Genomic DNA, 24,303 nt, shown 5'->3' with positions numbered 1-24,303 from the left:
AGCACATTTATCTCCACAATTTGTCCGTCTGACTGACTGAACGCACACAAACAGCATGCCGGTACATGAATTCCCTTTCTCCCTCTTCCACTTACAGACAGTTTCAGTCTGCTTTCAGGTCAGAGACGACACGAAGAATTCACCAGAGACGAGAAGATGGAGAGAATAAATAACAAGAGCAGGAAAAAGGAGGAGAGTGCACAAGATTACCTCGTCAAGATTACCTGCTGACAGCTTCCTCTCTGCAGCGAGCGCCCTATGGATTCTCACACGGCAACACACATATATATACATATATATATATACATATATATATATATATACACACAACATATATATATATACAACATATATATACAACATATATATATATACACAACATATATATATACACAACATATATATATATACACAACATATATATATATATACACACATATATATATATATACACACATATATACACATATATATATATGTATACACACGTGTATATATATATATATGTATACACATGTGTATATATATCCATATATATGTGTATATATACACACATCTATATATATATGTATATATGTGTGCGTATATATACATATGTATATATACACATATGTGTGTGTGTATATATATACACACACACACACATATATGTATATATACATACATATATACACATACATTTATTGATATAAATATATATATATTTATATATAAATAAAAAATATAAACATGTGTATATATACACACACACATTTATTGATATATAAATACCACACACACACACACACACACACACACACACACAGCCACACACACAGCCACACACACACACACACACACACACACACACACACACACACACACACACACACAGTCTTCGCTGCTCATCTCTCCGTCGCAGCTGCGCTCGTGCACGCGCCGCGCGGCCGCCTCGCTCTCATTAGCGTGAGCTTCGTTGCGCTGGCGCGTTTTCAGAGTCACATCTGCGGTCTGGTTCCGGTCCTGGAGGCTGCAGAGGCCGAGCTGTCGCACTGGACGCCGCGCGGGCTCCAGCGCCGCGGGGCGCCACCACGAGGAGGCCGCGGCCGGCCCGCGGGCCGCCGCTTCCTCCAGACGCGGCGCCGACGTCAACTACGACTACCGTCATGTGTGACAGCGTGTCGGCCGCGCGCCTGCCGGGCAGCTGCCGACGCGCGCGCCCCACACAGCTGCTCCGGCAGAGGAGCCATTAACGCGCCATCAAGCCTCCCCCCGCAGCCCCATGACCGCCCGCCGGGTGGTTCCAGAGCGGAGGGGCTGCTCTCTGACGGAAACAGCCAATTATGTGGGAGAGTCACTTTGAGGCAGCTGATTTGTGTTTGACTTTTCTCTTTTCACTGGATTAATGCAAATAAAGACTGAGTCCTTTTTCACTTCCACTGTAAAAAACATGCATCACACTCTCACACGCAGAAACATCACCCTCCCTAATTACATCGTACGCAAATATATTGGAAATATTTTATTAAAATAGCATCTGAAATTGATAACGCACCTCCTGACATGAGGTTTCACAACATTAGACACAGGGACATGGTGGTGAACACGTGGTGAACACGCGGTGAACATGTGGTGAACACGCGGTGGAGCTGGAACAGGCTGGAGCTCCTGCAGCCTGAACAGCCAACAGGTTGACCTGCAGCGTCCAGCAGCAACAGTCAGGACCTCTGGAGACGAACCGCCAGGAAACGCATCAAACACAAAGCACTGATGCACCGTCTGAGCTGCTGCTTTCTCAAGATTCTCTGCAACTTAAATAACAAAAGCACAAATTCACAAAAGGAAGAAAAAAAAAGGTCGGCTCTGTTTCATATTTCTGCTTTGGAGTGGAGCCGCTCCATCACACACAGCTCTTCTCCTGCAGCGACAACGCAACACTTCTTAAAGTAGGAAGTAGTCTCTGCTTCTCAAAGAGGAGAAAGCAGCACATCCAGGAGTCTCTCTGCTCCTCACAGTGTCTCTGAGTCGCTCTGCTCCTCCTCTGAGGAGGCTCCTCCTCCACCAGGAGAGTCGGCGTGAAGCTTCAGTTGTGTCTCGGTCGGCCCTTCTTCATGCGGGCGGCTTTGGGTTTGGGGATGTACTGGTTGTTGGCCTGGTGCTCCAGCTCCCTGCTGAAGTACTGGATGGTCTTGTTCAAGCCCTCCTCCAGCGGCACCTGTCCACACAACACAACACAACACAAGACACACACACACACTATAATATTCTATGCAAATTTGTCAATCTTTCTTAAGACCTCATGCGTTCCAGAATCTGGCCGACAACTGTGAATAGATGCTTAAAAATCATCAAAGATGTTTCGTTTATGGACACAAAAAAAACGCTAATATAATGAGGTGATTTTAAAAAGATCATTTGCAATGCTTCATATATATTTGACCTTATTTGGAATGTATAACTTTATAACTTCGCTTTTTAAACTTTGAATACTGACATCAAGAGAATTTGGTTCAACAATTTTGACATTAATCATAATTATTATGTCATTAACTCTAAACAGGATAAGCGGTTCGGGTAATGGATGGATATTAATCTTGTGAATGCACAGAGGTGCATTAATATGTCAGCGTCTGCTCCGCTACACATCTCGGTCATTGTGACTCCGCCGTGCAACACGTATGAGCAGCATGAGACGCTTCACGTCCTGCAGATGAGACTCGACCAGTGATTCACCTGGATGCTCAGCTCTGCAGCAGTTACACCACAGCTGCATGCTGCACGCTGCATGCTGCACGCTGCATGCTGCACGCTGCACCTCATTGTCTACAGTCTGCAGGACGCTGCACGTGCATGCTGCGTGTGCACGCTGCACGATGCACGCTGCACGATGCACGCTGCACGATGCACCTTACTGTCTACAGTCTGCAGGACGCTGTGTGTGCATGCTGCATGTGCGCGCTGCGTGTGCCACACGTACCACGGGCTCCCAGCCCAGCAGCATCTTGGCTTTTCGGATGTCGGGTCTTCTCCTCTGCGGGTCGTCCTGGGCCTCTGGGAGGAACTGGATCTGACTTCGGCTCACTGTGTGAGACAGCATGACGCAGTCAGGAGTCAGGGAGGAGGACATGTTGTGCTCCTTCCTACTCCTACATCCAATGCTTCTGATGATTATACAACAATAAACTCATGGGATGAGTCACACAGAAGCACTAGTTGCAAGAGCCACACCTGCAGCATCACACTGAAGCATCAGAGGAGCTTCTGGAGCTACAGCTTCTCTAACATGAGCCTCCACCTTACAGCAGCACAGTCCGCTTGCTGCTTGCTTATTCTCCTCCATGTTTCCGATCATCATAAAGATTATTCACAGTGAAAAACAACACGCTGCTAGATTATATTTCGTCATCCAACAAAACCATTTCCAATGCAAACATTGGACACAGACGTTGCTGTTGTTTTTCCTCTCTGAGCGTCGAGCAGCACAAAGCGACCGTGACGGCGAGGGATGAGACTCTGCAGAGCGACGGGAAACTTACCGACGAGGCTTTTGATGAGACGAGCAAACTCCAGGATGGTGTGTTCCTCTGGGTTCCCCTGCAGACAGACCACATGACGCTCATCACAGCAGCGTGGACATGAGACACAGAACATTTATCCCCAGCAGGGTGTGAAGAACTCACCAGGTTGACTGGACTGCTGATGTTGCTGTTCATCAGCAGCACCAGGCCGTTCACCAGATCACTGAGGACCAAACACTCAGTTATTCTTCTGTTAGACGTCACAGTGCGGCGTTGAACCGATTGTGAACATGTAGCTTAATGCATGTCGTGTCATTCCTCAGCCGACGCAGGTTTACAACATGTCTTTTTCTTCTTAGAACATTATCAGAGGAGAACAATCGCTTCAAGGCCAGCAGAGACGCGGCAGCTTCCGCAGGAGCTCGTTCTCACTGTCTTCAGCGCGTCACGCACAACAAAAGTCTTCTTTCAGGAACTAGAAACATGCAGTTTGAATAGAAGATGTTTTTTAAAATATTCTGTTGTCACATGCATCCAGCATCCAGACTGCCTTACATGACAGGAAATGAACAAAACCAGAATCCGCTCTACTACAAAAGAAAAAGACAAAACTTCTGACGATAAATATGTAATTATAACTTAATGGAGAACTTCATCCATCGGTGGAACCACATGCTGACCACATGCTGACCTCTGACGTGCACACTCATCTCATGAGCACGCCGCCGTCCACCGAGACGTGATGAAGTGCACGTGAACAGACGTAGCGCTGCAGGATGGTGGATGCAGGTTCACTCAGACAAGCTGACCTCTAAACGCGGCTCCACCGCCACAAATGTCACATTTGCATTCGTGCATGTACACGTTATGTACGTGCAGATGTATTTGTGCACCCCGCGAATTAAATATTCAAGACACCTGTCAGGCACCTGAAGCCTTGAAAAGAGGTACGTGTGTATATAAATAACAACCGGGCCGGACGGGGAGTCGTGTTCATATTGAAGGAATGACCCGTCTGGCTCTGCAGAAGATTCTCTTCCTGTTTCAGGAGAAACATTCTGGATTATTTCTTATTGAAGCAGTTTCTCTGAAACTTCCTCACTGCACCTCATCTTCCTCACACCACCTGCACCGCTCTCTGCTCCCTACACAACCCTGTACACACAACCCTATGTACACAACCCTATGTACACAACCCTATACACACAACCCTATACACACAACCCTATACACACAACCCTATACACACAACCCTATACACACAACTCTTTACATCCTGTATGTACACAACTCTTTACATCCTGTATGTACACAACTCTTTACATCCTGTATGTACACAACTCTTTACATCCTGTATGTACACAACCCTATACACACACACACAACCCTATACACACACACACACACACAACCCTATACACACACAACCCTTTACATCCTGTATGCACACACAACCCTATGCACACACAACCCTATGTATACAAGTTACACAACCCTGTGCACACAAGTTACACAACCCTATGCACACAAGTTACACAACCCTGCGCACACAACCATTACAAACATTCAATCTGCACCACAGAGGTCATGTTTCTTATTTCCGTGTCTTTGGCATTAAAATCCTGCAGCATGAATCTCTTATTGTCCCTCGATGCACGATGTGTTTACACAACGTGTGAGTCGTGTCACATGTTCTCACAGTTAATGAAGGTTTTGGCATTTCACCGTTTACACAAAGCCAACATCACACAGGACGGCGACTTTATGCTTCAAAGAAACAGGAGCGCTGACTCCTCTTCTTCAAACCGATCCTAATAATCTGTGTCTCATCTGCACACACGCACACACACACACACACACACACACACACACACACACAGTTAACCTGCACATATTGCTTCTAAGCTTCAAAGTCCAATTTAATTGACTCGTCCGCCTCGCTGCTCTGCAGCATCACCACCGACGTTTGTAGACTTTAAACTCCTGAAGAAAATAGCTCAGTTTCTTCTGTCTCTCCATGAACACGGCGTGTTGTTGGAATTGCACTTTTAATTGCCATCATTTATGTAGTATTAAAAGTTGTGATTTATCATGAAATATACAATCGATATATTTTCAGTAAGAGATTCTGTGGAACAAATTGAAGAAAGCTAAAGTGTCTTCAGGTCTAAATGAGCATCCTTACCTGACATACTGAAAGGCTCTGGTTTGGGCTCCAGTACCGTACACCTGGAACAACAGACAGATCATTATTTCTGCATAATGCACATTCTGCAGGATATGAAGGCAGAAAACAAGACACTTCTACTTCTATCATAATTAAGTCTACTTCTGTATTTTTGTCATGATCCAATTATTAGATCTCAAGAGATCATTGCAATGTTTTATTTTACCAAAACAAATATATTTTCCAATTTCCTTAAACACTAAGCAGACACCAATGATTGGGAGCACTGAGGTGTTTAAATTCATGTTCAAATGAAGATGACTTCCAGGCGTTTTCCTTCCTCAGACTGAGGCTCATCTCAACGTGCACGTCCTCACACAGATAGATAAAAACAAGGTGTTTCTGAGGCAGCGAGCGAGCGAGCGGCCATCTTGGATGCGTACGGTCAGAGGTTCTCCCTGCAGCGCCTGCAGGATGAAGTTGCTGACGACTCGGCCGTCGTTCATGTGCATCCTGGAGCCGAAGGTGTTGAAGATCCTCGCCACCCTCACCTCCACTCCTTCCTGGGAGCAAGCACACGGCGACGAGGGGATTCATTAGTCATTTATCTACTTTATTGTTCCTCGGCTTTAATAATCATCTATATTTTGATAGCTTGGTATATTACCAGCATTTCTTTACTTCGTATACTGTATTTTAAGGGAATACGAAGCTTGGCAGGAAGTCACAGCCAGTAGTGTGAGCATGTGAGTCTGTATACGTCAGCTATCGAAAGTAAAGATATGATTAAACAGCGTAAACGGTAACAACACACATCCTGAACAACAAGCGTGTAAATGTCTCAGTGAACACACTAACAGAGCCCTTTACCTTGGAGCAGCTGCTTCTTTTGTTACCCGTTCATGGATAAAACTCATCTCCCAACATGCAGAAATGTGTCTCTGACTTGATATTTTGGAGTATGAATAGCAGCCCAGTCCGACAGCAAGCTTTCCTCACATCACTTACATCGTCCCCACAGAAAGAAACTCTAACTTTGAAAGATAATCTATGGCCTTCACGAGCCTCAATACATCAATACATGCCCCTTCATAGGAGGTGAATCCATCTTAGGTTATATAACGTGAATAAAAACATGAACATTATGAATTAAACATGAACTATGATGGTCACAACCTCTACATTTATTCATTATTGAGAAGAACAAGGACACAAAGAGCACGACATGAAGGTTTCAGAAGGCCTCCTCCACCTGAAGGCTCGTCTCACATCAACACGTCGCCATTGAACTCATTCTGCAGGTTAAATAATGCGTTTTCATCGCTGCAGCGCCGCCAACACAACTTCCTCCTGTGTGAAACACACACGGCAAGTAAATGCTTCTGATTATAATAATTACTTCAGTGTGTCAATGACAACAGTTTTAATTAATGAAGGTTTTCCAGTAGCGACGATGTCATCGCTAGGAACGCGTCTTTTAGTTTACCATTTAAATCCTGCACATCTGGGTTATTGCTAGAAAGAGAATGACGTAACGAGCCGTCAGCACATCGACGGGAAAGATTCAGAGGTCTGACAAAATAATGCAGATTGGGCATTAAAGTCAGATTAAACCCCATTAAACATCACTGAGGGCTGCACAGACGAGCAACACTCCTCTAACGCGTCCAGTCTGTTGTGAGGGTGAATATATTATTGTAATGTGTTCACATCCCCCTGGTCTCTGTTTGAATGTTAGAAATGCACCAAACATCTTAACGGGTCGAGTCCAGGTAAAACTCATCATCACGTGAAACAACCTCGTTTAATAAACAACAACAATCAATCCCTCGGTTCTCTACTTCCAAAAGATCATTAAAAAAAAAAAAGACTAAATTGTTTATTCATGTATTCAGCCCGTTCACATCCGTGTAGAATAATTAAACATGTGACTGTTTCACGCTTCAGGCTGCTGGTCCGGTGTTTCCTTGAGGATCTTCTAATGAGGATGTCACCGTCAACGGGTTTGTCATCAATTATTTTGCTAATATTGATCAAACACTGAAGACTCTCTGCTCTTAGCAGATACAACCTCTCAACACACACACACGCACACACACACACACGTATTAGACTCTAAAGTTAAGAGTCAAGCAGCTGTTGGCCTCCTGTGAGTAGTAACTGAGTCACAGCTTTAACATGAGATCCTCCATCTGGAAGAGAAGCCTTGCAGCGTTCCTTCCATGCAGAGTCTACAATAAGTGTTGAACTGCACATCTTCAGAAAGATTACGACCTAAAGCATCTACATTGGCAATAATAATAATCACAATAATGTGGGATGTGTCTTAGACTGATTGTTGTAAGGGTTACCAATGAAGGTCTTAATAAAACATTATAATCGCTTAGTCATGTTCAGGAGCTCATGGAAATATTAAAACTTGTTTTAATGTAAAACCACCTCTCCTCAGAAGGGTTACTACGCTTCTCTCAGTTTCAGGAAAAGAGAAGTGGCTTTGGGTTTAAATCCTACTAAACTGTGCTAAAAAATATTGGTAATAATAATTAAAAAAGGTTTTCCTCCCGTCTGAGGAGCAGGAAACACGCTTTCCCCTCTACATTGCCTCCACTCATCAGTTTTTAAATGTTAATCCATGTGTATTACATGACTGGACAATAGATGGAGCGATATTCTTGTCTGGATGTTGAAGGCCGCCCATTTCCAAGAATTCTCCCGGAACGTGTGAAAGAAATAATGAGCCGGTGGAGAAGGAGCGGAGACGAGGCAGATAAATAAATACCACCTGCCTGGGGGAAAGGCAAGAGAAGTCAATCACGTCTGCTTATCAAAGGCTGCCGTCAATCAAGTCACAACGGGGGAAAAGTATAATAAATACTCTCAACATGTCCTGGATGTTTAAGGAAATATACACGAAAACAGACATGAGTCATTGACACGAGATGGATTGAGACACGCACTTCATCGCCACAAAAATATTGTTATTATTTGAAGAACATCTCCAAAGTATTGCTATTTCACAGAGAGACTTATTATGCACAACAACCCTGTTGACAGGCCGCTGCCTCGTCCAGCTTCTGATTGCTTGTGTCTGAACCCTCACGGTCTTGTTCTTTAGGTGAAACTGTTACTTGGCGTGCTTTTCTGGATGCAAAAAAACAAAATGGCGACAGACAAAACGCTGAACTAGACAATTCAAACCAGCAGTCCACAAACCAACAGGTAAAGTCCCACTGAGGACGGTCTGCACGGCTTATTTCTGTAACTTTCACATGTTTGGAAATCGCTTGTGAAGCCCGTTGAAGTGCATCTGGTTTGTTTGAAAGTTGCAAGTTTGAGCCGTAGCGTTTCATTTTTAATACAAGAAATCGCAGGAATGAACCGTATTATATATTTCTCTGACTTTACAGATTCATTTTGATTGTACTTCAGTTATTTTGGAGTGTTGGCTCAAGGCTACACGTTCAGGATCGTAGTGTTGCTCCAGAGCAAACGTCATCAATCAATCAGATAAATTGGCTCTGTGGAGTCAGATGATGCTGCACAGGGAGGATACCTGCTTCATGTAGGCGTAACACATGGTCTCTGCGACTCGCTTCCCCTCGTCGTAGCACGCGCGAGGCCCAATGGGATTCACATGGCCCCAGTACTCCTCGTTCTGCGGGTGCACCTCCGGGTCTGCAACACACACGTTTCAGACGCATGTAAAGAGGAAGCGATGTGGAGCTGCAGGCTTTCCATCTCACAGAGTGACACACACACACACACACAGACACACAGACACTTCATCTGCCTTTTAGCACTCAAGAGATTAAGTAGAGAATAAATGCCTGCCACGCTGCACTATGATTGGTTTTCAGGATAACTGTCTTTGCGCCAGTATAGATAGTGATGTATGGTCATAAATGCTGCTCTAATGCTGCTTTAAACTGTTATAATTGAGGCCCTTGAACAAAGCATCACTTCATACTGCTGCTGGTTTGTGAGTGACAGACATCCGGCCTCCTAAACATTACTAAGAGCTTAAGGTTTGCTGGCGGCGCTCGTCAGAGTTTTAAGCACATGTCAGTGTTTTCAAAACCCAAAGCGGAAATTAAAAAGATCCACGAGATGTTTTTAATCTAAAAAATATGTCTTGGGATGCGGTTGTTGCAGCAAGTATCTCGCCCCAGACGTCCATTAAGTTAACCATTCACACAAAAACTAATTGCAGAATATCCAACGAGTGGGCGGCGGCTTCCTTCCTCACCTCCGTAGACCTCAGAGGTGGAAGCCAGCAGGAGTCTGGCGCCGACGCGCTTCGCCAAACCTGGGAGACAAAGAATACTGTGAGAGCGCTCGCAACACGGTCCTCCTCCTCCTCCTCCTCCTCCTCTTCCTCTTCTTCCTCTTCCTCCCGATGAGTCGGGTGCCTCTCAAACTTCAAACCTCTCGTAATATTATCGTACACGAGTGTTTCTCAAAATGGTGGAGCTCTCAGATCATCGACATGTGGGATGTTTCGAATGTTTAGGAAGTTTTGAAGCAGCGGCATGAGATGAAATCTTAATAAAACACACATGAGCTTTCTTAAGTTATACAAGTGTGTTGTGTAGTACGAGCCACTGAAGGCTACAAGTAGACCCACGCATTCAAATCAATCAAAGCATCTTTTTTATTTTACATAAATAAACCACCATGAAGTAGCACAGAGAGCTCCCTCAGCATGCAGCAGACTGAAGCTGCAGATCCTGCAGACCTTCCCACTCAACGCGTGCTATCTGAACCCTGAGGCGCTCACAGTGGCTTCTGATTGGCAATCTTCTGTAAGCAGTCGCATATGAAAGCATACAAGTTGAACGTGTAATGAGGAAGAAAAATGGTGACTTTTGTTTTACTCTTTTGCTCGAGGGAAGAAAAACAATAAGGATGAATCACCAGCAACAAATTAATCTCAAATGTTTTGTTGGTTATTCAAATTATATTTTTGTATTATGTATTACAGCGCTCCGGTGCAACAAGAAGCACGTTGCATATAAAATAAATCTGTGTTAAGTGATGACAAACTATTGGTATGTAGGAGTCTAACGTGAAGGTTTGATGCAGAACCATCCATGTGTGGGTGCACTTCACGTCCTCACCGAGCATGTTCAGCGTGCCGATGGTGTTGGTCTTCAGCGTTTTGATGGGGTTGTACATGTAGTTTGGCGGCGAGGCCGGAGACGCCAGGTGATAGATCTGATCCACTGTGAAGAGGGAAGAGCAGGAGGAATAGAAATCAACTCACATGGTGACGGACAACTCGTTCAGCTGCTTTAGATAATAATAATATTTGATTTATATAACGCTTTTCATGGCACTCAAAGAGACATTTTTAAATCATTAAATAAAACAAGAGCACACAGTCACACATTAAAAGCAGTTTGATGAAAGCGACTGAATTATTTTCCAAACACTGCAGCATGTGGCCTTAAAGCTTCCACCGCAGTACTGTTAACATCAACTACTGAAGGAAGACAATGACACAGGAAACCAAGGTGACCAGCGGCATCACAACCTTCCTCCTGAACACATGTTCATGGTGACGCTGTTCAAACTGCGTCAGTCACCACGTCGCATAACGCTGATCATAGACATGAATGAAAGTTATGAGCAAATTATGTTGCCTTCCTTAAAGGGACCAGAGATGTGAACGATGTCATTTCATTGTCCAACAAAGTCTAATTTCCATAAAAGCCTTCAGCAGGTGTTTCCTCCCGCGGCCGTCTGACACATTCCCTCATTCTCCTCATTACGTTTCCCATTTCCTGAAGCACTTCACTCCTTTCTTCTCCACATGAACGTAATCACTGGACAGCGAGGAGATGACTTGACCTGCTGATTCATAACTTCATTTATTTTTTACTTTCACATCCAGTTCCATTATATTTTTTCTATTCATTGCAATACTTAATTGACTGCGTGGACTCTGACGTCAGCAGGAAGTCTCCCGTTGTTTAATTGATTTCCATGTTTTTATTTTCTGATTTTATGTATCTACTAAATTCATGGCCAGAACCCTGAGAGCAGTGACGGTCCACAGCATTTAAAAGGAGTCCGAAAGACAGTTTTTCCACAATGCATCAAAATCCCAAAGTGTAATTATGATGTAATACTGCTGCTGCTGTGATAATATCAGTGATTATATTTCATGAAAGTCAGACATGTCTGGGTGATAACAACATATCGTACCAAATTGGTGCACCACTAGTATTTTCCATGAATTATATGTTTCATTATTCTAATTATATTATTCAAAAGTTCACGATTGGGACGTTCAGAAACTGATGTTATTATTTGGGTTATGTCGAGGGTTAATCCAAGAAGTTTGTGGTTGTAGAAATGCCAGAAATTAGTTTTAAACTATAAAAAAGATGAAAGTGGTGGACAGATATGCTGCGTGACGTTACAGCTGTGGTGGCTTATCATCACTGTTTGATAAAGGAATTAATGTTCATGATAAGACACTTAAAGCCTATAATTGGTGGCAGCAGATCTTATTGAGGAGCTGCTTAACAAAATGTTTTTACTTGTTAGATGTTATCTCTTCATTTATAACAAACACTGTGTGTGTGTGTGTGTGTGTGTGTGTGTGTGTGTGTGTGTGTGTGTGTGTGTATATACATATATATAAAAATTAAAAAAATAAAAGTCACTGTATAATTTCATAAATTGTCAATAACATTGTTGAATAACGTGTTTGTGTGTTTGTTGTGTGTGCGTGTAGAGGGATGCATGCCTCAGTGCGATAATGAATTACAGTTAAAAAAACTCCAGTAACGTCACCAACACGCCCTGCTTTTATCTTTGAGCACCGGCTTCTGCTTAACAGCGATATTGTTGGATCACATCCCGTCTTCAGGTCTCACTAGAGACAGTTTCTGTTCTCAGCTGCAGGAACAAGATGGCGACGACCCGCTGCAGGGATGTAAACGGCTTTCTCTAAGTTACTGAACGACACTAATTTAAGGTCATTTATACACGGAGGAAAACATAGTTATAAATATTGATTCCATATCTGCCAATTAATGTCCCTAAATGTCAAACTGTTCCTTTAACTGTTGGGAAGCTGCAGAGCGCTCAGCTGGAAGATATCTTTTCTTTTCTCTGTAGATGTCAGTCCACTGTCAATATATGGAAAGTAGAGCATCATTAAGTTAGCAGTTAAATGTTGTTCTTGTCAAGTTGGTCTGAAGTGTCTTAACAAAACAACTTCACACCAGTTTTCTGAGTCTGAAGCCGCTCGTTAAAGAGGCTCTTTAAGTGGCGATGTCGGCACAGACTTCAGCACACATTAACATGAGAGTCGTGCTCCTCAGAAACTGTTGACAGTCTCGAAATGCTCGGCCAATTGAGGGTTGAGGGTTGTATTCATTCATCAACATCACAGCAGCGAGCGTTCAGACACATCGAGGAGACACCTGAGCTCCACTGAGTGCACCTTTCTAGTCTAAATGGGTTTGGGAAGCACGCTGGGACTAAACTGAACAGTAGTAAACGTAAAAAAGAGCTGAAACATCTCCACATCTCATGTGCTAAATTAATAATTGATTGTATTTCTGACTGAAAGCCAAAGTCCTTTTCTGTTGCACTAGATTTCACTGCTCAATGTGATTTCTGAGAGCTTTTTAAATCTTTCTGTCAGGCTGACACCTGATTACAGGGGTTTCAGTCCATATTATGAGATACATTGATATCTACATCTGTAATAGTAAAACTTATATTAACAGAGACTAGCAGTTCCTGCATGAAGCACAAGTCAACTAACTTTTAACATTTGCACTAACATCCAAAGTGAGAGCAGCAGATGTTCTCACTACAGTAGAAATATTATGAGTACAATGGATTGTGAGCCGGCCCTGGTCCCTCCAAGTCTGAGCATGCATGACCTCACGCTGCGACCTCCTCTCACCCTCGATGTAGAGCGGCTCCACCACGTCGTGATTGATCAGCTCAAAGTTTTCGTGGCCGATCCAGTGCTCCACGTTCCTTTTCCTTCCCGTGAAGAAGTTGTCCACCACGGTCACCTCGTGGCCGTCCATCATCAGCTTGTCCGTCAGGTGGGAACCCACAAAACCGGCCCCGCCGGTGATCTGATGGGGGAAATCACAGGATATTTCACTTAAAGGGTTCATTCAATAGAAGAGCCACAAAACACTGACTTTACAAACACAATGGGGTAAGTGGAGTCAACGTATGTTGATGATTTCATCTGCATGCGTCTCTCTGTCCGCAGCTTGCAGTACTGGAGCCTTTGAACTAAGATTTCTTGCGCACATAATGACTGTCGGCCTGAGGCCATCTTGTGGTTTTGGTGATTCAACATATTTGAGATTTCTTTTTCATATTTTAGGCGTGTTTTTCATTCATTTGTCATGCTAATGTTAAGCGATAATATCGCAAAGAGAGAAATGCAAATGAGGAAAACGTTTGAGCGACTTGCACGGCATGAAGAGATGTAGAGACATCCAACCCACAAGAGAACAATGAGGCCTCCAGGGTTTTATCAAGAGGGCAAGTTTGACTTGTTCCTTCATGTCAGTGAGTGTTGGCCAAGCTCCATGTTGTCCAGAGACAAAGACAAGCATGCACACATCATGGGATTATCAGAGAACATGCTTTATGACCATACAGTAATCTTAACATGTGTGCCACGTGTACATGCTCCTCTCCTCAGATTCATGATTAGAGCTGATGTTGGAGTTTCAGTCTGCATTTAGCCCGTGAGAAAATGCTGCCAATGTCCTCTATAGTCTACACAATAGTTGTTGTATATGTGCAATTGTGTTTGTCGCGTACCAAAATTCTCTTCCGATCCTTTTCCGACAGGAATTTCACAGGTGGGTATTTCTGAGAGAAACTAGAGGGAGAAGACAATGAGAGAAGAAGAAAGCCTCCATTAAAAGAAAAGTAAATCCAGTTCTTGAAGGTTACATCAGCAGCTGCACCTGATAACACGCAGCAAGTCTTAATTTATCTGTTTAACATTTCTAATCCACAACCTTTTTAAATGCATTTTATTCATCATTTAATATCATACTTTAGTTTATTTTAACAACAGTGGAAACAATTATTCATTCATTTAGTGAGAGAGAAATGTGAAAAAATATTCAGCAATTACTATTGTGAGTAAACATCACAGCTGATCGACACGCTGCTGAACCAAACTGAAATAAAACAAATGTGTAATTTTAAATAACCAAACTAGCGTTCAGATGCGTTTGCCTCATCAGTGTTTGCACGACACGCCGGTGTAATCCTGCAGCATCCTGCAGGTTGACAGAAAGCTCCTCGCAGAGCGGAGATGCTGCAACAGATGCAATCTAAACAAGTGCTTTGACCTTTTTTCCTCATTAGTATTCAAGGCATTGCAGGCTGTAATAAGTTGTAATGTGGTTGTAATGGAACAGCAGATATTGACTTCTTGTACGAACAGCCTGCGACGCGGACGTCCCACAATATGAAATATCTGTAAGTGTGAAAGCTGCGACGCCGGCACAGCGTGCACACACACAACCGATGTCTGTTTGAAGGCTTATTTATTGTCATTCAGATGGTGCACACACACTCACACACTTTGGGTGTGTGTCAAGTTCAACTTTCAATGAAAATTATATTGTTTTGGGGAAAATCAATTAAAAGAAATAATGAAAACATGCATTTAATATTGAGTCTCAAGCAGAGTTTGTAATCTTTGTAATCTGATTTTTTTTTGTTAAGATTCTCCTTCTATTAGCGATCAATTCATTCAAAAGACAAGAGAAAAAACCTGTCCAATCATCTAATGCTGAAGTACATGACTGTTGGACACTGGGATGGTTTTCAGCTCTCACGCTTACCGACCGAGGCTTCAATTAGAATAAATGTCCCATTAACCTTTCACCAAGCGTTGTGTTGGTATTGCAATATAGAAAATCTGATTATATTGAAGGTAAAAAGAAAATGCTGCATGTCAGTATGCAGACAAACGCAAAAGGGAAACAAACCTTTGTTCCAGATCCCGAATCTTCTCTCTGAGAGGAGCCACAGCCTGAAGGAGGAAGAGAGAGGAGGAGGAAGAGTCATTGATTAGTTCAGATTAAAGTGATCCAGGATGATAAGTTTCCATGTAGTGATGCCGGATAACACAACTGGATGCCCCAAATCTGTGTTTGACAAATTGTTCTGTTATGATTATGGTTTTGTTCATGTGTGGAGAAAATGTATCCGAAGATGAAAACAACTTAAACGTCTAAGCCTGTGGCTTATTAAAAAAATCCTAGTAATAATAGATTAGGAGGATCTCTGCAAGCGGTACGCATGTTCCCTTCATGATGAATACGTTTCTCACTGTAGCGTACGGGTCATGTAACAATGGCATATGGATTTCATAAACATCTCATTTTGTTTTGCAGATAGGCACAATTACATTTTTGACGGCTAGTCTCACAAAAGACTGCAAATCAACCTCATTTGATGAATAACAAACGAGAGAGAGGCGGATTAGAGTTGGAGGTCGCTGCTCCACACTTTTTAAAGGACTTAATGAACTGAGTCCAGAGAGTATTATACAAGCACAGAAAAGCACAGCTTGAGCCACTGGACTGAATGATCAGGAGAAAGCACAGCATTCATTTGCTGACGTTTTACTCTGGATACCAAATTATTTACAAACATGAATATATGTATATACGTTGCTTGTGTAGAATAATTATTAGATACCTCTAAAAATCACACATCTGCTATCACACAGTCCTGTGGTTAATTTAAACCTCTTGGCGGCGGCCTTCTCCAGCGTTACTGGTTGGGTTGTTTGGTCCTCGCGAGGTTTTCATTTACAAAAGATTTGTTTTGTTGTTCATTTTAAATCAGAATCAAGAGATCAGTTGTGGAAACGTTCAAAGCACCCGGCGAGTTATTTTCCCCCAACTGTGTGAGACTATGAGCTCCGTTCCCTTCGAAGCAAAACTCACATCAAGCTGAACAATAATTAAAAAATGTTAAACTGGCAATAACGAGCAAAATGCAGAAAGACTTGTCAACATAACTTAAGAGTTTTAAATCTCACTTGTGGCTGCATCTGTTCACAACAGTGCATGCAACGTCGTGGCTGCTTCCTGTCCCGTATGGGTGAACAGGTGACTTATATAATATATACATATAAATAAATATAATATACACTGCAGCTTGTGTTTGTGCATCTATTATTGTTGCAGCTGGGCGGCTTGTAGGAACCTCAACCACTAATCAAGCCGATAAATGACGGGTTAGCGAGGGCACTCATGCGACCAGGACGTCCACTTTTTGAAATATAGTCAGTAAGTATTTATGCTCCATGAGTAGAGCAGCGAGAAGCAGAGGAAGAGGGAGGAAGAGGGAGGAAGAGGGAGGAAGAGGGAGGGAGTCGGCACCTGGCTGCAGGCGGGGGATGTGACAAAAAACAGATTATCATTTTATTTTATAGGAATGGTGCACGGTGAGGACGGAGCCGTTTCCCAGCAGACATAATGCGGCGTGGACCCGATGGAGCACATTGGACCCGCTCACACGAGTCAGCCGTCACAATGTTAGTCACACTAAGCGTTCATTCCCCTCCACAGGTGAGTCGCAGGAGATGTTATCAGGGTCACCAAACACGTTGGCAGGATTTCTCCCACTATCTTTTAATTAACATATTTATCTGCAGTTTTGAGCCACATGCAGGGAGCCTGATATTTGTATTGTTCTGATAAATAAAGCCTACTCACAACAGTGAGTCTCCCGTGAAAGGCTGTCGTACAGTCTGTTGGTTTAACTGATAACGAGAAATACACTCTGCCAATACATTTATTTGCTCATTTAAAAATAATTTAACACTTGTTTATGTTTTCAACAATACATGCATGATTCAAAGCCGTGAAATACATATTTCTCAACGGCAGAAAAAATGTTCAGGAACGTCCTTTATGCACAAATTCGCTTTTCTCGTGATTCATAGGCGAGGCCTGTCGTGAATTGGATTGTGATGGATTGTCATTATTAAAAAGTGGGTTGCCAATAGAAAGGTTTGGCACACTGCACTATAGAACCAGTGTCAGTGCAGCTTCACCTCTAAACCAGAGAATCACTAGAATTATGACCACCACCCTTCCTTTACAACATTATTTTAGAAGCTTTAGAAGCTTTAGCTATAACCAAAGCCCACCCAGTGTGGATCAGTGTACAGCGGCAGTAACTGCAGTTACTTTAAATATTCTATAGCAGACTGCACTGAACCCTCTCCATGGGTTCATCTCATGTGTTGGTCCATGCAGCAGAACCTCCATCCTCTGGAGAACCAGGGCTTTGTGCAAAAACAGTGAACGTGCAGCAATTTGTCAAACTCACTTCATCAATTCTCTGCTCAATCTTCATTTCTCCGTGTTCTTGTATTGATCTACGAGGAGAAAAAGACAAAAGGGGTATAAGATGATTGCAGCAATGCATACAAAGAGATAATAGCTCTGCACTTGACGCCCGCTGCCATTTAGCGACACATGACGCACAAACCATCTAATAACAGTAGAACACATAGTGTGATATAAATAGCGTGCATGCGTGTGTGTGTGTGCGTGCGTATATATATAAATAATTGCTGCTGTTTTTGGCTAAAATTGCATAATAAATCGGATCCTGCCATGAAGCAGTGCTGCTCATCGGTGTTTAATACAACTGGAGATATTAAAAAGGGAAAAGCTGCTCTGGTACAAGAGCTTAAACACGTGATATTGTCATTACAATACAACTTACTCAGCATGAATGCATCGCAAAGCAAAGAGAAAACATCAGAGCTGTGAGCTTTAGACAAACAACACGGACTTATTTAAATATAAAACCTTCAGATTCATTTACATACCAGTTCTATGGAATGCCTTCTCACAATTTAGGGAAATGAATTACATTTGTCCTGAAAATATTAAATAAATAAATAAAATCTCTGTAAACATTTTTTCAACTGGATCAACAATTCAGTCGATTTTGAGAATATTTGATATTGTCGACAGGCGATTATTCATAAAAGTCACATCCTGATTTTGCAGTGGAATTCGTCATGAGGAAATATAATCGACTCTCACGAGGAAGGGTCCATAAAGTGGGTCAAACTACACAACCTCGAGGAGATATCATGCTTATCTTGCAGATAAAGATCACACTCATCATGTACAGTAAGTATCCTCATTCCACTCCTCCCACAAAGCGTGATCCTAGAACGCTGCTGTTACCATGCAGGATGGAAAATTGTTCATATTTAACTCAGTTAGGTAAGAGATGAATTCGTTACTGTACCTCATGTTCGTATATGTTCCCCAGACAGCTGGAAGAGAAAGAGAAAACCAGCATTATGAATGGAAAGTGTCAGATTCAGCGATATCAGAAGCGTCTAACAAACCGAAAGAGCAGAGCTTCTACAAAGAGACGAGCGAGGAAAGCTCCAGGAGTTACCTTCTTTCTTCTCAGCTCCTACTCTGTTCTGTCTGACGAGTGAAAATCATTGAGCTGTAAATAATAAAAACACTCAAACTGATCCTCCATAAATAATCTATTTGCAAAGGGTTTGAAACTCCAACCGAGTAATATTCTGTCTCTCAAGCTATTTTATATTTATTTTAGGTTTATTCAATTCAAAGATGTGAAATCACTGGAGCCTACGTTTCGTCATTTGTCTTGATCATGTCCACTCTTCTATAACATGTAGTTTTTTCCAACCATTTTAGTGTATTTCTTCAGTTCAGTAGAGGTGCATTAGGTTCATGACGTGATATCACTTCCAGATAGCACCATGTGCAGAGAGCTCACTGATTGTGGAGAAACATCCACCACAGTGAAACTTCCCTTCACAGTCCTCCCAGTATAAGGACCCTGCTGGTGCTTTTCAATGCATGTTTAAACCAGCTAGTGGGAGCCTCACGGCCACAGTTACAAAGCCAGTTCAACCTACCAAAGCATTACCAAATAAATGAATCACCCATGATGGGAATACAATATGAAAGGCCGAGATGAGCTCAGCTTCTTGTGAAAACTTTATCACAAAAGATGACACCTTGGGTTTGGCATACAACGTGCTCATTATGCAACATCCTCAAAACAACTAGGGATGCACCTATTGGCTCAGAGGTCTAGTACTAAGCTTAATACTAAGTACTTATATTTAAAAAAACTACTCAAATACAACCACACTCGATACCACTTTGGCATTCTGAAGTTTAAGGTGACTCACTGTCACAAAACCCATTGTATGCTTGTTTTATATGTTATACTGCCATTGACTTTCTACTTAGACCTCGATCAATACTCCTATCGAGCTCGGTGGAGATCCTTAGTGATAACACAGTTCAACAGTTCAATGCATCTCCATCTTTCAGCCGTTTCTCTGCGGCCAGAGACACCGTGGAGTTAAACGGTGACAGCAATACATTATTTAAACAATAGCTAAATGTCATAGTGGTGCCAGATTGGGCTGGTTTCCACCTAATTGGACTATTTGTATTCAATTGTGCGTACAAAAGAATATAATTGGGTGAAATTTGGGCTGCTTTTGTCAACTTTGGAGCTGTGGGTTTTGAAAATATTGTGAAAACAATATTACCAAACAAGCTCAGATAAATTCAGTAAATGTCACTTTGACCACTTGCATTTTATTTAATCAATATTTGACTGTCATGAGTTGTATTTATGTGATATATTGAAGTGCTGCTTGCTGTGACGTCATCATAATTAACATGTAATACATTTGAATATGGCTTTTTTGTGTGTTTGATTGTCTGACTGAATTAGCTTATTAATTTAACATTTTAAATGATTATTTATAAATCTTTGTGTGAGTATGTGTTTTACACGTGGACGGTTATAAATTGGGGAAGTTTAATTAACTGGGCTGATTGATTGGGTTGGAAACTGTCAATCTGGTCTGGCAACATGGTCTCACACTGTGCATGGTTCAGTCCAGGCCACCATCAGTGTGTTGTGTTATTTAAACTAACTCACACATAAGTTGGTTGTCATGTTTGGCAGTAAAGGCACTGCATGGTGGCAGTTCAACATTCAGTTACACACATTAGTGTACTTACAGGCGATGTAGGCGATCAAAGCGAGGGCGAAAAGGAGCTTCATCATTCTTCTGTTTAATCCTGATATCAGCCAGATGACCCGCTTCATCATCCGCTCAATGCAACAGGACACAGAACCCGACTCAAGTCCAGCTACAGCATCTTGAGTCGCTCTTGTTCATGTCCTCGTTGGATTTTGGTCTTGAAGGTGTCTCAGTTCATCAGGCAGGCTGTCAACAATGTCTTCTGGTGCATGTGAGCCTGGAGTAGCTTGACAGGACAGACGAGCTAGCTGCTCCTGCTACGTCAACACCAAGCAGGAGCAGTTTACGTGGCTAGCAGGGAAGCTGCTACAGCTAGCTAGCAGAGCTAAGCTACACTGTTGTGTCAACACTTACAACTGCATATAAACGAAGCCATGGACGATATTTGTCTCCCAAACAAGCACACGGTTATAATAACAGCAAAAACACAATCTCTTACGTCAATAAAGATACGTTCACAAACTGCGACGAAGCCTCAATAACAAACAAGAAGCCGAATGGTTAGCAGCTAGCTAGCAGGCTACTTAACTGACAGCGTGTTTGTCTTATATCCATAACAACGGACACGAATCCCGCCTCGCGTTTATGTTCAGCCAAGTACCGGGAAAATAAAACACATCTGTTCATCTTAAGGACGCACAAATACACACACGCCGGAGTTTGCTCCTCTCAGTTGGGGGACGAGGCTAGCAGAGGAGCGATGAATCAGGGCTCGATTTAACAGCCTGGCTTCACCCGCAGAGACTGCGTGACGCTCATTTGACTGGCCTCAACTAATTATATTCGTTTTGTTTTATTGCCGTGAGCGTCTTAAAACTGTTTCCATTTCCAGGATAATAGATGAGTGTAAAAGTGTGTCATTCAATCATCATTTTTTATGAAGTGTAACGTTAGCTTTCAAGTTGCAGGATCATTTATTTTCAACACCCACACAATGGCTCATTCATTCAGTCTCACGGAACTTTCCACGGGGCAGCTCACGCAGCGCGTTCAGCCGCCGTGTGCTGCAGGTTGCTGAGAGCTTTTAGTGTGGTGAAGTGTATTCACATACGTGTATTTGCAGTGTGGGCGCCCGCATGGCATTATACTGCAGGTATTATGTACAGGAAGAAAAACAAGAACTCTTTACTGCAAAATAAAGATGCTGTCATTCTGTCTGGTTGGAAACGGGACTTTCATGTTTTACATTTGCAAATACACAATCACAGTGCAGGTATTCTGTACTTCAATTTAATGATTCTTTTTGACTTTAGATTAAAACAATTAAAGAAATTAAAAACAATACGCATAGATGCAGGATATCTGCACTTTCTGGACCAAATGTACATGGCCATTAAAGCTGATTCTGATTCTGATACAGGTTAATAGACAGCAAGTCTAATATGTGTGTGTTGCATTTGTTGTGCCAATTTTTATGATTTTCATTTGGGAAACATAATGTGCAGGTATCACATGACTGATCCTTGACTGTTTACTTGTGTCCATATGTGATGAGGAAAATGCTGAATTAATACATTTTAATACAGACACCAGACTGTGTAAACATGTCGCTATAGTTTAACTCCCACATGACTACGGATGGATCAGTGGGGGACTTGACCAAAACAAACAAATGCATAGCCAGAAGATTAGCTGTATGTGAGATTGGCACGGTGAATCTACAAAGCACACCCGGTGTAAACAACAGAGTATGAATAAACACACAATTTCATCATTTCCCTTTCTTCACATTTATAATAGACTTCAGAATAGGAAATAGGCAATAATCAAAAGCACCAGGCAGCAATTTTAGTATTTTGGTATTGGGACAATAGTCAAAATTACAGATCACATGAGAGTCATGAGTGCCCTTTGACTTGTGCAGTGCTGTTAACACCATGAGACTCGCCCCGCTCTCCACTGAGCTACTGGACATGGAAGCGGGGCTCCACTCGCGGCCTGCATCGATACCGCTCATGTCAGCCACAGTGTGTGAGGCAGCAATGTGTCTGACAAAATAATGAACACTGTGGCGCCTCAGGGGTCGGTCCTGTCTCCCGTCCTCGACACCTCGAACCTGCAGAGGTTTTCTGATGACTGTCATTGTGCTCTGTGTCAGGACCAGACAGGAGGCCGAGTGCAGCAGCGTGATGGACAGCTGTGTGGAGTTGAGTGAATTGCATGACATGCAGCTCAACCCTCCAAAGACTAAAGAGCGTGTAGATTTCAGGAGGTAAACCAGTCAGCATCTGGGGAACAGAGGTGGACATCGTCAAGGCTTGAATCCCTTTCGTAGGAAAGACAGCTGATTCATAGGACACTCAAAACTCACCGTATACATATTTTGCAGGATGCTCAGCAACGCAGCGGCAAGTTGCATAACCTCAGTGCTCCGTTGCATTTGCAGTGATTCAATCATGTGACGTCTGAGTTAAGCATGGCGTTATTAATAACATGTAGGCAGCTGTAGATCCACTAATACTGTATGCATTATGAGTGGACTTTAATAAATATGGGCTTAAACAGTCAAATGCTAAACACTTAATTTCCTGGCTGTCTTTGTACTGCAGGATAAGTTATGATAGGACTCATCGAGGGATAATCTACTCGTTCAGGTCGTGGGGGAGCTCATGTTTCTCCTCAGCTGCACGTTCAGTCACTGAGATGGATGAAAAAACAATTATTTCAGGAAACAGAAACATCTTTCTGGTCGAACTGTCTTATTTACGGATCATATAACTTGCTCACAAATTGCCATCAACTGTAACAGTTACAAATAATTAGACCTTAACGTCAGCGGTTATAATCACAGCATGGCTATTAAAGGATTGTTTTAATAGAAAGATATTTCACATCAGGAGGTTATGGACATTCACTGAAGCTCACTGAAGTAAATAGAAGACAGTTTGAGTTTTATCTTTTAATTGCAAATTGAATTCCAAATTTCTCCTATCAGAGCGTCTCCACATCAGCAGTGAGACGCTAAATGGACATTAAATGTCAGAGGACGACACATTTTCATTTTTATTATTGAAGGCAATTATTAGGAAGCATAACATCGTCTCTGCTCTCTGTTTGTTTATTTTTCTGCCATGTTTTGATGTGTTCATATCATTGACTGATAAAATTCCTCAGAAATGACTTTCAGAACAAAATCTGTCGGCGGTATTTAGTAATGGATCATCTAACAGCTGTTAGTAGTGGAGATATGAAAACACTTTGTTAATGTGTGGCTCTGCCGCAGCGACAAAGTAGATAAAACACGGGAGCTGAATACCAGAGAGAAAACAGTTCTGATGAAATGGAAATAACCCACTTATCTACAAGAAGATCTCAGAGATTTTGAGAAGATGAAGAAAGTAAATAAGTCAGACGACGGTTCTTCAAGCCAGCGTCTGTTTGTCGGTTAGTCCTCCACTAAAATATCTCAACAATATGTCAGATACTGGATGAATAGTCATGAATTACTGCACCAACAGTCATGGTCCCATGAAGACATCCCACTAACGGATGGTGCTGCCCCAGCGGGACAGAGACTCTCTGCTGCTCACTTGGCG

General features: G+C 42.5%; 1 protein-coding gene across 2 annotated transcripts; it reads right to left on the bottom strand.

Annotated features, from left to right (window-relative positions):
* Window positions 1–1,486: 1,486 nt before the first annotated feature.
* uxs1 (UDP-glucuronate decarboxylase 1) lies at window positions 1,487–21,494 on the bottom strand. Of its 2 annotated transcripts, XR_011077317.1 has the most exons (16): window positions 20,745–21,494; window positions 18,964–18,991; window positions 18,025–18,073; window positions 15,666–15,709; window positions 14,479–14,539; window positions 13,592–13,772; window positions 10,782–10,886; window positions 9,911–9,970; window positions 9,218–9,339; window positions 6,108–6,227; window positions 5,683–5,726; window positions 3,660–3,720; window positions 3,516–3,573; window positions 2,957–3,060; window positions 1,993–2,194; window positions 1,487–1,790 (listed from the first exon to the last, which is right to left on the bottom strand). XR_011077317.1 is itself a non-coding variant. In XM_068572903.1 (15 exons), exons 1-15 carry the CDS (start codon window positions 20,833–20,835, stop codon window positions 2,063–2,065), a joined length of 1,260 nt encoding a protein of 419 aa, XP_068429004.1. In that variant the 5' UTR covers window positions 20,836–21,494; the 3' UTR covers window positions 1,487–2,062. The 2 variants fall into 2 exon arrangements, 1 of the variants encoding a protein (XP_068429004.1); XM_068572903.1 differs by having other exon boundaries at window positions 1,487–2,194.
* Window positions 21,495–24,303: the final 2,809 nt, after the last annotated feature.

This window comes from Clinocottus analis, unplaced genomic scaffold (assembly GCF_023055335.1).
Source record: "Clinocottus analis isolate CAN_PGR_092001 unplaced genomic scaffold, fCliAna1.0.p SCAF_12, whole genome shotgun sequence".
Lineage (NCBI taxonomy): Eukaryota > Metazoa > Chordata > Actinopteri > Perciformes > Cottidae > Clinocottus > Clinocottus analis.
Note: the sequence above shows the minus strand (reverse complement) of the source record. Positions and strands in the feature narration are given on the sequence as shown.